Source organism: Sorex araneus, chromosome X (assembly GCF_027595985.1).
Source record: "Sorex araneus isolate mSorAra2 chromosome X, mSorAra2.pri, whole genome shotgun sequence".
Lineage (NCBI taxonomy): Eukaryota > Metazoa > Chordata > Mammalia > Eulipotyphla > Soricidae > Sorex > Sorex araneus.
This window is the reverse complement of record NC_073313.1, coordinates 169,707,636-169,724,778: the sequence shown is the minus strand read 5'-3', so window position 1 is coordinate 169,724,778 and position 17,143 is coordinate 169,707,636. Positions and strand designations below refer to the sequence as shown.

Below are 17,143 nucleotides of genomic sequence, written 5' to 3'. Positions count from 1 at the left end.
CATTAAATCTGTATAATGCTTTGGGGAGTACTGCCATTTTGACAATGTTGATTCTCCCTATCCATGAGCAGGGGATATGTTTCCATTTCCTCATGTCCTCTTTTATTTCATGGAGTAGTGTTTTATAGTTTTCTTTGTAGAGGTCCTTTATTCTTTAGTTAAGCTGATTCCAAGATATTTGATTTTCTGGGGCATGATTGTGAACGGGATTGCTTTTTTCATGGCCCTTTCCTCTGTCTCATTGTTTGCATATAGGAAGGCCATGGATTTTTGGTTATTGATTTCATAGCCTGCGACTTTACTGTACAGGTCAATTGTTTCTAAGCGTTTCTTACTAGAGCTTTTAGGCTTCTCTAGATATAATATCATATCGTGTGCGAATAGGGAGAGCTTGATTTCTTCCTTTCCTATCTGAATCCACTTAATATCTTTTTCTTGCCTAATGGCTATTGCTAGTACTTCCAGTACTATATTAAAGAGAAGTGGTGAGATTGGGCACCCTTGTCTTGTCCCCGATCTTAGAGGAAAGGCCTTTAGTTTTTCCCCATTGATGATAATGCTTGCCATAGGTTCGTGGCAAAACCCATTTTGGTGAGAGTTTTTTATCATGAACGGATGTTGTATCTTGTCATATGCTTTCTCTGCATCTATTGATATGATCATATGGTTTTTATCTTTATTGTTGTTGATATGTTGGATTATGTTGATTGATTTCCGAATGTTAAACCATCCTTGCATCCCCAGGATGAATCCCACTTGGTCATGGTGTATGATCTTTTTGATGAGTTGTTGGATTCTATTTGCTAGTATTTTGTTGAGGATCTTCGCATTGGTGTTCATTAGAGATATTGGTCTATAGTTTTCTTTGTTAGTGGTGTCTTTGTTTGCTTTTGGTATTAGGGAGATATGTGCCTCATAGAAACTGTTCGGAAGGGTTCCTCTCTTTTCAATTTTCTGGAAAAGCTTGAGGAGAACTGGCAACAAGTCTTCTTTAAATGTTTGGAAGAATTCGCCAGTGAATCCATCTGGCCCTGGGCTTTTGTTTTTGGGAAGACTTTTGATTACAGTTTCGATTTCCTTAATATTAATGGGTCTATTCAGGTATTCCAAGTCTTCTTTGTTCAGTCTTGGGAGATTGTAAGAATCAAGGAATCCATCCATTTCTTTTAGGTTCTCTTGTTTTGTGGCATGCAGACTTTCAAATTAGTCTCTGATGATCCTTTGAAACTCCTTGGTATCTGTTGTGATATCCCCTTTTTCATTTCTGATTCGGTTTATTAGAGTTTTCTCTCTCTCTTTTTTTGTGTGAGTCTTGCTAGTGGTTTATCAATCTTATTTATTTTCTCGAAGAACCAGCTCTTGGTTTCATTGATCTTTCGGATTATTTTTCAGGCTTCCATATCAGTATAATTATAATTATAATCAGTATAATTTCTGCTCTAAGTTTTATTATTTCTTTCCTTCTATCTGGTTTGGGTTCCTTTTGCTGGTCCTCTTCTAAGATCTTGAGCTGCGAAGTCAAGCTATCTACATAGGCCCTTTCTTTCTTTCTGAGGAAAGCTTGCAGAGCTATAAGTTTTTTCCTTAATACAGCTTTAGCTGCGTCCCATAGGTTCTGGTAGCTTGTGTCTTCATTCTCATTTGTTTCAAGGTATTTTTTTATTTCTTCCTTGGTTTCCTTCATGACCCGCTCATTGTTCAATAGTGAGTTGTTTAATTTCCGGGTGTTTTATTTGGTTTTCTGTGTCTGTGTTTGATTAACTTCCATATTTAGCGCATCATGGTCTGAAAAGATAGTTGATACAATTTCTATCTTCCCGATTCTATTAAGGTATAATTTGTGACCCAGAATGTGGTCTATTTTGGAAAACATTCCGTGTGCACTGGAAAAGAATGTGTATTCTTTCTTTTTGGGTCCTATAGCCCTGTATTAGGTCTATTAGCCTTGTCTCCTCTATTTCTTCCTTCAGAGCCATTGTTTCCTTGCTGAGTGTTGTTCTTGTTGATCTATTCAGAGGTGATAAGGCAGTGTTGAAGTCTCCAACTACTATCTTGGTGCTAGTTATGTCCTCCTTAAATTCTGTTAGGAGTTCTTTTAAGTATTTTGCTGGTCGTTCATTAGGTGTGTATACTTTTAAGAGTGTGATTTCTTCCTGTTGTACATATCCCTTGATGAATAGAAAATGACCTTCACTGTCCCTTCTGATCTTTTTCAGCCTGAAATCTATGTTGTTGGATACTAGTATGGCCACCCCCGCTTTTTTTTTTTGAGGGAGCTGTTTGCTTGCAGGATTGTTTTCCATCCTTTGATTTTTGAGTCTGTTTTTGTTCTGACTATTCAGATGTGTTTCTTGTAGGCAGCAGAAAGTTGGGTTTAGTTTCTGAATCCATTTTGCCACTCTGTGCCTCATGATTGGTGCATTTAGACCGTTAACATTAAGATAAATTATTGTCATGGGATTTTTTGCCATTTTTCTGTAGGTTTTGTTGTTCTTGTATGTTTTTTTCCTTGTCTTATAGTAGCCCTTTGAGTCCTTCTTTTAAATTTGGTCTTGAGTCTATGAAGTTCTTGAGATGTTTCTTCTCCGAGAAATAGTGTATGGTTCCTTCAAGTTTAACTGAGAGTTTAGTCGGGTAGAGTTTTCTTGGTGAGGCGTTCATTTCATTAAGTTTTTTCACTATATCCCACCATTGTCTTCAGGCTTGGAAGGTTTCTTCTGATAGGTCTGCTGTGAATCTAAGAGGTGCTCCTTTGTATATGATCTCCTTCTTTGATCTTGCTGCTTGCAGTTTTGTGTCTCTATCCATGGCATCCATCATTCTGACTATGATATGCTTTGGGGATTTTTTATTTGGGTCCCTTTTAGCTGGTACCCTTCGGACTCCTTGGATCTGGATCTCCGCATTCTCTAGCCTTGGGAATTTCTTAGCAATGTCTTTAATTGTGTTTTTTTTTTCATTGAGATTGGTTCCGTGTGGTTCTAGTACTCCCATGATTCTTATGTTGTTTCTCCTGAGTTCATCCCCTAGGACTCTAATTCACTCCAGAGCCATTTTGAGGTCTTTTTCCATTATTCGTTGTTGCCTATAACTTTGTGCAGCTCATCTACAAGCTCACTGATTCTGTCTTCGGCTGTAGTCATTCTACTATTGAGGGCTCCTACCGCGTTTTTTATTTCATCAACTGATTCTTTTAGTTGTGTGACTTCTGTTCGTAGCTTTGAAATTTCTGCTCTCATTTCTTCCTGGATTATCTTGGTGGACCGTTCCAATGCTGCATCCATATCCTCCCTTAATTTATTGGATGTTCGTTCCATAGTTGCTCGATTTCGTGAACCATCCTCACGATTTCCTCTCTGAATTCTTTATCCAAGAGGAGGTTGTATTTCTGGGAAGTCGCTGCTGAGGTTAGTGAGATACTTTCTTCGATCTCTGCTGCTGGTGGGGATTTTCGCTGTTTCTTCATATTGTTCTGGGCTTTACTATCCGGTGCTCTCCTTTGCTTGGGAGGGGCCTCAACTGAAGATGTGGGGCTATGCTCTTTTTACAAAGGTCTTTTATGTGCAACTTGCTGTGTTCACTGACAGTTTTCGTGAAATTAGGATAGGCTAGGTTAGTTGACTATTAACATATAGTGACTAAGATGACCAGGGAATTCTTCAGAGGAGTAGATTCTATCAATTGTGGCCAAAGGACAATGCATGGAATGGTAAAAAACAATTGCGGCCGCTTCGGAAAGAGGCCACCCCCACTTTTGAGGCCACACCCCCTAAGGTGAGGACATGCCCCTAACCTGGAGATGAGGGAGGGGTCAGGGCCCAACGCTGTGGTGGCCAAAAGGTGCCAGGCGGGGGTGGGGGAGTCAGAGCGAGCCCCAAACCTTGGACAGGGGGCTGGAAAGGGCTTCTCCGAGATGGGCAGGGTCTCCGAGGGATATCCCAATTACCTGCAGAATGGGGAGGGGTCAGGGCCCGTCGGTGTGGTGGCTGAAAGGTGCCAGGCGCTAAAGTATTGGTTTTCAATACATTTATGAAAGGCCATTATCAGGAAATACATGATTATGAAATCTGAGTCTGACTCCAACATTTTTGAAGTATATCTGCAAGTCTTAGTGAAAAAATCTAAGGGAAGAGATTCCTTAGCATCATTATATTATACTCCTATGTACCACTTTTGAATATGCATGCCTCTTTATGCAAAGATTTAGTTCAGAAACCACAGTATCAAAGAATATAAGTGAATTGTTCAGGTTATGTAACAATTTTATTTATGTGTAGCTTTTTTTTATGATTGTGTGCAATTTGACTTGTGTGTAGATTGTTTATATATGCTATCTTCTCTGATTTATTTGGTGACTTTGAATAAGTGTACACATAAGTGCTGACACATGTTAACTGGATTTAGACACCAATTTTTTTTTTTTTGCTTTTTGGGTCACACCTGGCATGCACAGGGGTTACTGCTGGTTCTACACTCAGGAATTACTCGTGGCAGTGCTCAGGGGACCATATGAGATGCTGGGATTCGAACCTGGGTCAGCAGCATGTAAGGCAAACGCCCTACCCGCTGTGCTATTGCTCCAGCCCCTCCAATATTTTTTTAAGGTGGAACAGACAACATTGTTTAAGACTATCTGCTACATACACTCATTTCCTTTAACTCACAGATCACTTTAGGTTATTATCTTTTCTCCTGAAAATAACGAAATGAATTGAAGAACTAGTAATAACCTATTGGTAAACATTTAACATGAGGTACAGTTTCAGATATTAAGAATAGTTACTTGGTTTTAGTGAATCTTCTTGATGATCTAGAAACAATTTGATAAAATTAAAATATAAAATTACTTCACACCCCCGAGTTTCTGAAGCCACTCCCCGCCCGCCCTGCGCACCCCGTCTCCCGAACCGGCTTGTAACTGCGCAAGTCCTTCAGGTACGAGGACCATCCCTCGGCCACGCCCTCCCATCCCCCCCATCAACAGGAAGACACTGGGGGCGTGGCCTGTGTCTTAGTGGGCGTGGTCTCAAAGTGGGCGTGGCCTACTTTCGGAGCTGCCAACGCTAACGCGGCCGCAGTTATTCTTTGCTACCTCAGCTCAATCGGTACTGTGTATTCCTTTGAAAATTCACTTTTGCGATCTCAAACACTTACGCAAAATAGCCATTAGCTTAGGCTGACACTATAAAAGCTGTCAGTGAATAAGGGAAGTTTAGCACAATCGGAGCCCCTTCTTCCCACAAAAAGGAAGAGGAATAAATAACTACAAGGTTCCAACTCTATACTTCCGTGACAATATGAAGAAGCAGCGAAAATCCCCTCCACGAAGAGAGGGTGAAGAAAAGATACCAGAAACCTCAACAGGGGCTTCTCACATCTACGACCTCTCAGATAAACAATTCAGAGAGGAAATCTGGAGGAGAGTCGACCTACTCCAAGCAAATATGGAACAGACATCCAATAAATTAAGGGAGGAGATGAATGAAGCGCTGGAACGGTCTACCAAGAAAATCCAGGAAGAAATGAGAGCAGAAATGAGAGCAGAAATTTCAAACCTTCGAACGGAAGTCTCACAAATAAAGGAATCGGTAGATGAAATAAAAATCTCACTAGATGCCCTCAACAGTAGAATGACTACAGCCGAAGACAGAATCAGTGATCTGGAAGATGAGCTGCAGAAAGCTTATAGACAACAACAAATCATGGCCAAAGACCTCAAAAGGGCTATAGAGCGAATCAGAGCCCTGTGGGATGACTTCAAGAGGAACAACATAAGAATCATTGGAGTACCAGAACCGCAGGGAAGCAACCCCAATGAAAAAAACACAGTCAAAGATATCATTGCTAAGAAATTCCCAGAGCTGGAGAAGGCAGGCATCCAGATACAAGGAGTCCGAAGAGTACCAGCAAAAAGAGACCCGAATAAAAAGACCCCAAGGCATATCATAGTCAGAATGACGGATACCATGGATAGAGACACAATTCTGCAAGCAGCAAGGTCAAGGAAGGAAATCACATACAAAGGAGCACCCCTCAGATTTACGGCCGATCTGTCAGAAGAAACCCTCCGAGCCTGAAGACAATGGTGGGACATAGTGAAAAAACTCAACAAAATGAATGCCTCACCAAGAATACTTTATCCGGCTAAACTCTCACTCAAACTCGAAGGAACCATACACTATTTCTCGGATAAACAACAGCTCAGGAACTTCATAGACTCAAAACCAATCTTGAAAGAAGGTCTAAAGGGACTACTGTAAGACAAGGAGGAGCCCCATAAGAACAACAAATCCCACAGAAAGATGACACAAAACCACATCACAATAATCTCTCTCAATGTCAATGGCCTAAATGCACCTATCAAGAGACACAGAGTGGCTAAATGGATCCGGAAATTAAGCCCAACATTCTGTTGCCTGCAAGAAACACACCTGAACAAAGAGAGTAAACATAGACTCAAAGTCAAAGGATGGAAAACAATCCTCCAAGCAAACAACCCCCATAAAAAAGCTGGAGTGGCCATCCTGGTATCCGACAACATAGATTTCAGGATGAAAAAGATCAAAAGGGACAGCGAAGGTCATTTTCTGTTTATCAAGGGATATGTACAACAGGAAGAAATCACACTCTTAAACGTATATGCTCCTAACGAACTACCGGCTAAATATTTAAAACAACTCCTAACAGACTTCAAAGAGGACATCACTAACAGCACAATTGTAGTCGGAGACTTCAATACGGCCTTATCGCCTCTAGATAGATCCACAAGAACAAAACTCAACAAGGAAACACTGACTCTGAAAGAAGAAATTGAAGAGAGAGGCCTAATAGACCTATACAGGGCCTTATACCCCCAAAAGAAAGAATACACATTCTTTTCCAGTGCACATGGAACATTTTCTAAAATAGACCATGTACTGGGCCCCAGAACATACCTCAATAGAATCGGAAAAATAGAAATTGTATCAACCATCTTTTCAGACCACGATGCGCTGAAGATAGAAGCTAACCACCCACAAATACGGAAAATCAAATCAAACACCTGGAAATTAAACAATTCCATGTTGAACAATGAGTGGGTCAAGAAGGAAATCAAGGAAGAAATCAAAAGATACTTAGAAACAAATGAGAATGAAGACACGAGCTACCAAAACCTATGGGACGCAGCTAAAGCCGTGTTAAGGGGAAAATTTATAGCTCTCCAAGCATTCCTCAGGAAGGAAGAAAGGATCCACATAGATAGCTTGACTTCACGACTCAAGACCCTAGAAAAGGACCAGAGAAAGGACCCCAAACCAGACCGAAGGAAAGAAATAATAAAAATTAGAGCAGAAATTAATGACATCGAAACCAAAAAAACAATCCGAAAGATCAATGAAACAAAGAGTTGGTTCTTTGAGAAAATAAATAAGATTGATAAACCGCTAGCAAGTCTCACAAAGAAAGAAAGAGAGAAAACTCTAATAAATCGAATCAGAAATGAAAAGGGGGACATCATAACAGAAACCAGTGAGATTCAAAAGATCATTAGAGACTACTTTGAAAGTCTTTACGCCACAAAAAAGGAGAACCTAAAAGAAATGGATGGATTCCTTGATTCCTATAATCTCCCAACACTGAAGAAAGAAGACTTGGAATACCTGAATAGACCCATCAATGTTAAGGAAATTGAAACGGTAATCAAAAACCTCCCCAAAAACAAAAGCCCAGGCCCAGATGGTTTCACTGGCGAATTCTTCCAAACATTTAAAGAAGACCTATTGCCTGTTTTCCTCAAACTTTTCCAGGAAATTGAAAAAACAGGAACTCTCCCAAACAGTTTCTATGAAGCACATATCTCCCTAATACCAAAAGCAAACAAAGACACCACTAAGAAAGAAAATTACAGAACAATTTCCCTGATGAACACCGATGCGAAGATCCTCAACAAAATACTAGCAAATAGGATCCAACAACTCATCAAAAAGATCATACATCACGACCAAGTGGGATTCATCCCAGGGATGCAAGGATGGTTTAACATTCAGAAATCAATCAACATAATCCAGCATATCAACAAAAGTAAAGATAAAAACCATATGATCATATCAATAGATGCAGAGAAAGCATTTGACAAGATCCAACATCCTTTCATGATGAAAACCCTCGCCAAAATGGGGTTTGGAGGAACTTTCCTCAAGATAGTCGAAGCCATCTATCACAAGCCTACGGCAAGCATTATCCTCAATGGGGAAAAACTAAGGGCCTTTCCTCTGAGATCAGGCACAAGACAAGGATGCCCACTCTCACCACTCCTCTTCAATATAGTACTGGAAGTACTTGCGATAGCTATTAGACAAGAATAAGAGATTAAGGGCATCCAGATAGGAAAGGAAGAAATCAAACTCTCACTATTTGCAGACGACATGATACTATATCTAGAGAAGCCTAAAGCCTCTACTAAGAAACTCTTAGAAACAATAGACTTATACAGTAAAGTTGCAGGCTACAAAATCAATACCCAAAAATCCATGGCCTTCATATATGCAAACAATGAGGCAGAGGAAAGGGACATGAAAAAAGCAATCCCATTCACAATCGTGCCCCAGAAAATCAGGTACCTCGGAATCAGCTTAACCAAGGAAGTAAAAGACCTTTACAAAGAAAACTACATAACGCTACTCCATGAAATCAAAGAGGACATGAGGAAATGGAAACATATACCCTGCTCGTGGATAGGGAGAATCAATGTTGTCAAAATGGCAATACTCCCTAAAGCAAAAAAGTACAATCGAAACAATATCTGCACATGTATGTTCATCGCAGCACTGTTTACAATAGCCAGAATCTGGAAAAAACCCGAATGCCCCAGAACGGATGACTGGTTGAGGAAACTTTGGTACATCTATACAATGGAATACTATGCAGCTGTTAGAAAAAAGGAGGTCAAGAATTTTGTAGTTAAGTGGATGGGCATGAAAAGTTTCATGCTGAGTGAAATGAGTCAGAAAGAGAGAGACAGACATAGAAAGATTGCACTCATAGAATAACAGAGTGGAGACTAACACCCAAGAACTGTAGAAATAAGTACCAGGAGGTTGACTCCATGGCTTCGAGGCTGGCCTCACGTTCCGGGGAAAGGGCAACTCAGAGAAGCGATCACCAACTACATTGTAGTCGAAGGCCATGTGGGGGAAGGGAGTTGCGGGCTGAATGAGGGCTAGAGATTGAGCACAGCGGCCACTCAACACCTTTATTGCAAACCACAACAGCTAATTAGAGAGAGAGAGAACAGAAGGGAATGCCCTGCCACAGTGGCAGGGTGGGGTAGGGGGGAGATGGGATTGGGGAGGGTGGGAGGGACGCTGTGTTTACGGGTGGTGGAGAATGGGCACTGGTGAAGGGATGGGTTCCCGAACTTTGTATGAGGGAAGTATAAGCACAAAAGTGTATAAATCTGTAACTGTACCCTCACGGTGATTCTCTAATTAAAAATAAATAAATTTAAAAATAAAAAATAAAAATAAAAAATAAAATTACTTCACAACTATTAAATTAATCAACTTATAAATTTACTCATATATTCAATGTTTCAGTACTATGCATTTTAAATTGAAAGAAATATATGTCATTTTCCTGTCTGTTTTAGTGCATTCTCACATTGTTATTGTTGTTAATACCAATATTTCATTTGCAGGTTTTATTTTTGTTTCAGTAACTGAAAAATGTAGACTAATAAAACAATACTACATAAATAAATGTTATTTGTATATAAACACCAACACTATCAGATGGGGGGAAAAGCTTGAAAAGAATCACAGAAGAATGTTTGTATTTTCTGAACATTCTATGTAACACTTTATATTTTCTTTTCCCTGTAGCTATTATATAGGTGCTGATAAACATATATGATTTATCAGGTAGCTGTGGATCCTTCCTAATGCTACCTCTGGTTTTTGTAGTCCTGTGATCCACACACACTGCAGAGAAGAACCCGCCATCAGCTGAGACCCTCGCTGAGCTTGCGAAAATGTGCTGAAGACTCACAGACACAGCCTTGCCTGCTCAATGAAAACTGCTTCCAGTTCCAATATAATCTAACAGGTAAATTTCAAATTTATGGCCATGCCATGTTCTCTAAACATCAGCTAACATGAGCATGTTTGCACTTGTTTTTCATGCTTGGAATTCAAGACTGAAAGTAGGATGTGTGCATCTATTATTTGGAAGACTGAGGGCTTGACATTGTCATTGTCCATATACGTGCAAGAAAAGTTTAAGAGCTTATTCATGCTATGGATACCTGGGATCTCTGAATTAAAAAAAAACTAGGCAGAGTTTCAAAATAAAGTTTAATTAAGCTATGACAGGTTTAAACAACAAAAGTTAGGTCCAGGATGTGATTTGCTATTCACGGGAGAATGTAACCATGCTCTCATAGGCATTGCTCTTTTAAGAAATTTAAGCTTGCTTTTAAGTCTGTGTTCTCCCTTCAACATGTATCTCTCTTGCTTGTCTCCATGTCTCATTGCTCTTTCAAGTTTGTCTCCTCTCTTGAACACTTTCCTTCCACAACTCTATCTCACATCTTACAAAATTTTGTTCAGTGAAAACTACCTTGCTTCACACACACAAAAAAATAAATAAATGAATAAATAAATAATAAATAAATAAAAAGCTTGCGATGTACTTTTTTGGAAGTGTATTAAAGATGAGTAGGAGGTAGGTCTGATCACAAAAGTACCAGAAATATGATTCATTGTTCAGTCAGTGCTTACAATTTTCTGTGCTATGACCACCTATATCAAAGAACAGTTTTGTTGCATCGATCTGCGATCTGCCATTCTCTGGAGCAGCAGGTATGCAAAATTCCACAAAATGTTGCTCCATGTTAAGTCTCAACTTTGAATTCAATGCCAATGACCAAACTGACATGGGGATGCAAAAGCCAAGTAATAGTATAGAATTTTCTAAAAGAAACAAAGGAAAAAGAAAAAAAAGAAAAGATCCATAGCCGTCCCAGTAGCACTTCTCAAATTTCTTATGTAAAAAACTTCCTAATAAATTCTTAGGGGCCTCCTCGATTGTGTTTATAGGTGGAAGAGAAACTACTCTGTTTCCTCTTTTCCTTTATAATAATCAAGTTCAGATGCTTCATTTGTAATATTTAGAAGTTCAGTAGAATTTTCTTTAATGAAAGGCATGTGTCTAATATGTTAATATTACTTTACATGGATTTTACTAGTAGTATTAAATACTAAGATAACCTAGGTAGAAAGGAAAATCCACTTTATTTTTTTATGTTTTTTTTTTTTGCTTTTTGGGTCACACCTGGCAGTGCACAAGGATTACTCCTGGATCTGCACTCAGGAATCGCCCCTGGCGGTGCTCAGGGAACCATATGGGATGCTGGGAATCGAACTCAGTTCAGCCGCATGCAAGGCAAACGCCCTGCCCACTGTGCTATCACTCCAGGCCCCTGGAAAATCCACTTTAAAGGATTCTCACTACATACAATCAAGGGCCTTCCTTTTCTAACTGCACAAAAAATAAGAGTAAAATTTTTTTTAGCAAGCAATCAGTTTAATATTAATATATTTTCTTCTAACTCCAAGTTGTCTAGTAGGTAATGCTCTCTGACAAATTTATAAAACTTCTCTCATCAGAGAATAATTTGAAAAATTTAAGTTTTATAGCAGCTATATAACTTGCATAACAAACCCTGTCCTGACTCATCTGTGCAAAATAGAACAAATAGTTTAAATGATTGAATTTGGTTTTGCAAACATTTTCAAAGTCACATCAAACTAACCATTATTTATAGGCTAGTGCATCTCTAAATTATCTTCAGCAAATAGATGATTATGCTGGTTTTCCTTTACCACCGTGGTTAAGTTTCTTTCCTTCTCCAGCCAGTTGAGATAAATTCCCACAAAGCATTCAATTATTTTTATCTCTATAAACCAAACATTAAGAAGGCAACTTACTTGTATTTATGTTTGTTTGCAATAACATAAAGGTATGACTTTTTGAAATCTTCTGAACATTATTTTAGGTCTCTGTTTAAATAGGTTTTGCAATAAATCTGTATAATTAAGTACTCATTGTATTTGTAACACTTGACCATAATTTAAGACTCATTATGGTGGTAATTTTATGCCTGTAGAGTGGAGCACATGCCAGCTAAGTGAAAATGCTACCTGTGGGCAAGGGGTTCAGACTCGCCTTCTTAGCTGTATGCGCAGTGATGGCAAGCCAGTCAGCATGGACCAGTGTGAGCAGGTAACTTGTTGATGATCGTGCAACACTGTTTTCCAACTACCAGTTTGTGCACACCACAGTACTTGATAACAAGACTAATTAATTTTTATTGCAGCTTAGCTTGTATAATAAAACTAATATTGGACCTCATTAATTTCAACTTACACAAAGAGACCAGGAAGTGAATCATTTAAAAGCATTTAGGGAAATCAGTACATTTTAAAACATTATTTTTAGTATGTCTAAGAACATATTTATCTTGTTTCCCAGTAATATTTTTATTCTGTGACTTTAATGTTTGGAAACAATTCTCCTTTTTAATTACATTATTTGCATATATGATCAACTCTGATCCTAACTTGTATATGGGCATTGATATTAATTAGCTTAGAAAATTATTATTACACAAATATAATTTATATTCCCAATCTAAGTTAAAGTAGCTTTCTAGCAAGTTTCAGATTAGTGGGCTCTGATCCTAACTTGTACATGAGCATTGATATTAATTCGATTTTAAAATTATTACTAAGTAAATATATTTATGATTTTTATTCCCAATCTAAGTTAAAATATCTCCTTACTAAGTTTTAGATTACTGGGTTCTGAATTTTATGACTTTATTTTCACCTTATTTTTTTGTCTGTGACAAACTGTAGTTCAAACAAAAGAGTAGTCAAACCCCTTTCAAAGAAATCAATGTTTCCTTCCTCAGGTATGTGTGAAAAGCATTACTGAGGAATTTTATAGAAATAAAGTTGATTATATGCTATCAGATAATAAGAATCACTAATAATATAATTTATGATCATTTGGATTATATAATAGAAATAATGTGTCTGAGTCAATTTAAGTTTCTAGGTACTCCTTAAGTTGGAAAAAATTCGTTCATTTCTCCTAATGTAAATCAAGTCCACAGGAGGAAATTAAAGTTAAAATGATCAGTTAATTACTTGCTATGTATTCTCACAGCACCATATCTAAACTGCCAGTGTAGTCAGAGACTAACTCCACACCCAAGACCAAACCATCTGAATATCCTTTTAATTGAAATTCTAAACTCACTAATTCAAGGTATAATCTATCTATTGTGTCAATGATTTAATATTTTATTTCATGTAATTTGCCTCTCAAGTTGTATGCTCCAAGAAAAATAAACCACCAATCTATAATAATGTCAACTACAAAAATCTTACATTTACTGATATAAATCTTTGTCATATATACATGCATATACATAAATTGTTAATATAAAAAGTTTCTTTGATTTCCAAATAGCATATCCAACAATTATATTAAGAATATCAGCTTAGACACTGTATGACTGAAATGCAAACATGAAAATTCATAAGTTTGTAACTACCTCATGGTGATTCACTAATAAAAATACAAAAAAATAGAATATCAGCTTAGATAAATTCAAATTAATTAGTTCAAATGAAATATTCCTATATCTTGAATATATTATAGATACTGTGTGGAAATTTGTATTTTGTCCACATAGCAATTAATCTTGTGCATTGATTAATCTTAGTTTAGTATTGGTATTACTAAGATTTAATATATGTCAAATTTCAAATATTCCCTAGAGAAGTACATAATAGGGCATGTTTCTTTTTGCAATTTTCTTTTATTTTTCTTTCCTTTTGTCTTAGATGATTTGTTTTTTACTGTCTCTTTTACTTGATCCATTGGAAAATTTTTTACTTTTGCCTATAATGTTCAGAAATTACAAGATGAAAATAAACTCTGTCAACAACATTCCCCATGCTTATGCATTTAAATTAATTCTCTTTTAGGATATTTGGATAGATTGTTGGTTTTTTTGTTTTACTATTTTTTGGCAGTGACTACTGTTGAATTCTATTATTGAATTCTTTATGTACTATCAGCCCATCCATAAGTGCAAGCTACCTGAATTTAATACAAAAGCATCCTTCCAGTCCCATGATGGATGACCAGCAGTAACAGATCTCTGTGTCATGTAACTTCCTCTAATACATGGTACTGTAATATTGCAGGTCAATTCTAGAATTTTTAAAGTAAGGCTAATAATTTTTTAATGTAACCATTTTCATATTATTACTCATATCATTTTTTTATTGAAGTAGTAGTTCACTACTGGCTCTATTGTCTTATACTTGCATTGATGCCTCACATGCTCACCATAAAAGTGTCAGGATCTTTCCACCATTTTAAAAGGGATAAGAATTTTCCATGATAACCACAAATTTATATAACTAAGACTATTTTCCCCACCAAAATGTAGACATATTACCATAGAAGAAAGGACAGAATTCCCCTTAAAAGATAGTATTTGACTTCATTTCACCAGTAAAATATAATTTCATTTCCATCTGCAGCATAACTTGGAGAAGCCCCAGAGAATGAGCATACAGTGCCTGGTGGAATGTGTGGTGAATTGTCAGCTCTCAGGGTGGACAGCTTGGACAGAGTGCTCACAGACTTGTGGCCTTGGAGGTATCTAGGTTCCTTGTGTTTGTTTTACTAAAACATTTCTTTTAATTACCTTTCCGTATTTCATAGCTTATCAAATGACTGTGTGACCTGGTTGGAGGCTGACCCACAAGAAAAGATAGAATCTTGCCTCATACCAATCCCTTACCAATATACAAAGGTTGCAAAATGGACTTGTCACCAGTGACAGATTCCAGAGTGGTACACATTCTGTGGGACAGTCTTCAAAGGGTCATAAATTCAAACATTTTTTAAAAAATTAGGCCCCATGATTTGGGGGAGAAGTATTAATTATATAAATAGAGCTAATTTCTATGTCAGGCAAATTTCCAAATCATAGTGGCATAACACCAGAGAATATACAATTATTTTTACTCACAAAAATAAAGGCAAGAGTAGTTTCTCCTCAGATAATGTCTGTAATAGGGGTTGGGAGCCTCAACGGCTCTAACATATCCGAGTTTCCTTCTAGAGTAATAGCCACCTAGCCCTGTGGAATTTTTATTTTCTATGCAAATAGAAACATGCATGGCATTCCAGTAACTGGACAAATCACTTGTATCACTTGTATCATTTGTCATCCCATTGCTCATTGATTTTCTCAAGTGGGTGCCAGTAACATCTCCATTTGCCCTATCTCATGCTAGTATAGCCAAATGGCATCTGCTCGCTCCAGGAACACAAAGAGCCTCAAACCGTTCGTTCAGGGTCTTGACAAAGAAGTCTGAACATCTCATAGGTGGGCAGCCAGGTGTTCTTTTGACGACCCAAGCAATCCAGCTGGTAAGAGCTCTAGTCCAACAGTCTTCTCCAAATCACATTACGTGTCTGGCCCATCTGATTTTCAACACCTTGACAAATGAGACAGCGTCCCTGATTCTCATTCATCGATGGAGGTTGGGACTCCAGATCCTCCTCTCATGAGTGAAACGTGATATTCCAAGCATAGCTCTTCCAATTCCTCTTTGGAAGACCCGAATACCATTCTCATCCTATTTCTGGATAATAACTGGACAAATCAGGGAGCAAAACACATCTTCACAAAGAGAGAGTACTTAGAGCATTACAAGAAAACAAACAGCTATGATTTAAGATGTCCTTATGATCCTGAAAAAGCTTCAGAATTTATCATAAGGTAAATGTCAGAAATTGAGTGAGGGCCTAGAAAGTGTTTATTACATGATAGACCCTAAGCAGAAGCTATTATTACAATGTTTCACCTACTTACTTAAATGAGTGTTCTGTGGTTGTTCTCTGCTTTAACTGGTATTGTTTAAAGATCCAAGACAGAATGCACCATGGAAAAGGGTTCATCTGTGATCCAGGATGTAGGATCCTGGAAAGGCCAGAGTTCAACACCAATTTCCAGGCTAGGTACTATTTTTGATGTTTATTTTTTTGGGGGGAAACATCTGGTGGTACTCACATATTACTTCTAGCTCTTTGATGAGATCATCTTGCATATATCTTTCTTTTGATTACTGTTTGTTTTCTCATTAGCAACTTTTCTCTTAAGATTTTTCTCTTTTCATTTGATTCAGTCTATTTCTCCACCTGCTCCTTTCCTTTCAGCTTTCTGCTTTAAGATAGCCTGTCTTAGTGACATCCTTGAATGTAGATATTTTTTCCATTTTGGCAACTGTCCTAGTATGGAGCATCTTATCATCACCATACCACAGACTCCTACTACTTTGATTTTACATGAATTGGATAAAATTTAGTGTCTTTTTGGGGGCTTTATGACCCCATTTGTGTTCCTTCTGAATGAATTTCCCCATACATGAGTTCTATGAAGGTTAATGCATAGGAAAGTGGAGAAATTTGGATTAATATTGATCACTGTTCTTTTGATTTAAAGCCAAAAGGGAAATCTTGAGTGGCAGGTCTTGTAGACCTGAGTCATAAAGCAATCAGACCTTGCCAGGGACTCGTCTCCCTCTGATTAAATACATATGTTTGATATCATCACCAATAGCTGTGCTAATACCAGTAGATAGATGTGTATAGTATTACCTTTATCTGAGAGTTGTAAATCTGTCAGTGAAATAGAACATGTCTTGGTGCTTTGTCAACATTACAACATTTATAAGCCACGTTCTCCCATGAATGTATATTTCCTCTCTATCCTCTCTCAGTTTTGTTCAATAAAATGACCTTGCTTCATAATAGAAATATTCTCTATATTGTAAGTTTAGTATTATAATATAAAGTCAACTTTTCAAATTCAGTGAGTGTAGTGGAGCCGTCCTGTTCTGACCACTAAAATGCAAACAGAACATCTTCCTATTCTTGTAGAAGTCCAGGTTGAGTTTGAACTTAAATTTGACTTTTAATATTTAAAATGATAAAAATCAGTACAAAAATAAAGGTTACCTTTTTTAAAAAGTGCACATGATTAATGCACAGAGGGTCTATGGAATGAATGATG

The 17,143-nt window shown here is 37.6% G+C and overlaps 1 protein-coding gene across 1 annotated transcript in view; it reads left to right on the top strand.

The window, feature by feature from the left end:
- The window catches only part of THSD7B (thrombospondin type 1 domain containing 7B), a 1,129,969-nt gene that overhangs the window by 1,053,609 nt on the left and 59,217 nt on the right, over positions 1–17,143 (top strand). Inside the window, exons 18-20 of the mRNA XM_055123230.1 lie at positions 9,942–10,083; positions 12,146–12,261; positions 14,601–14,718. Coding sequence (XP_054979205.1) covers positions 9,942–10,083; positions 12,146–12,261; positions 14,601–14,718 — 376 coding nt within the window. The remainder of the gene's footprint in view (positions 1–9,941; positions 10,084–12,145; positions 12,262–14,600; positions 14,719–17,143) is intronic.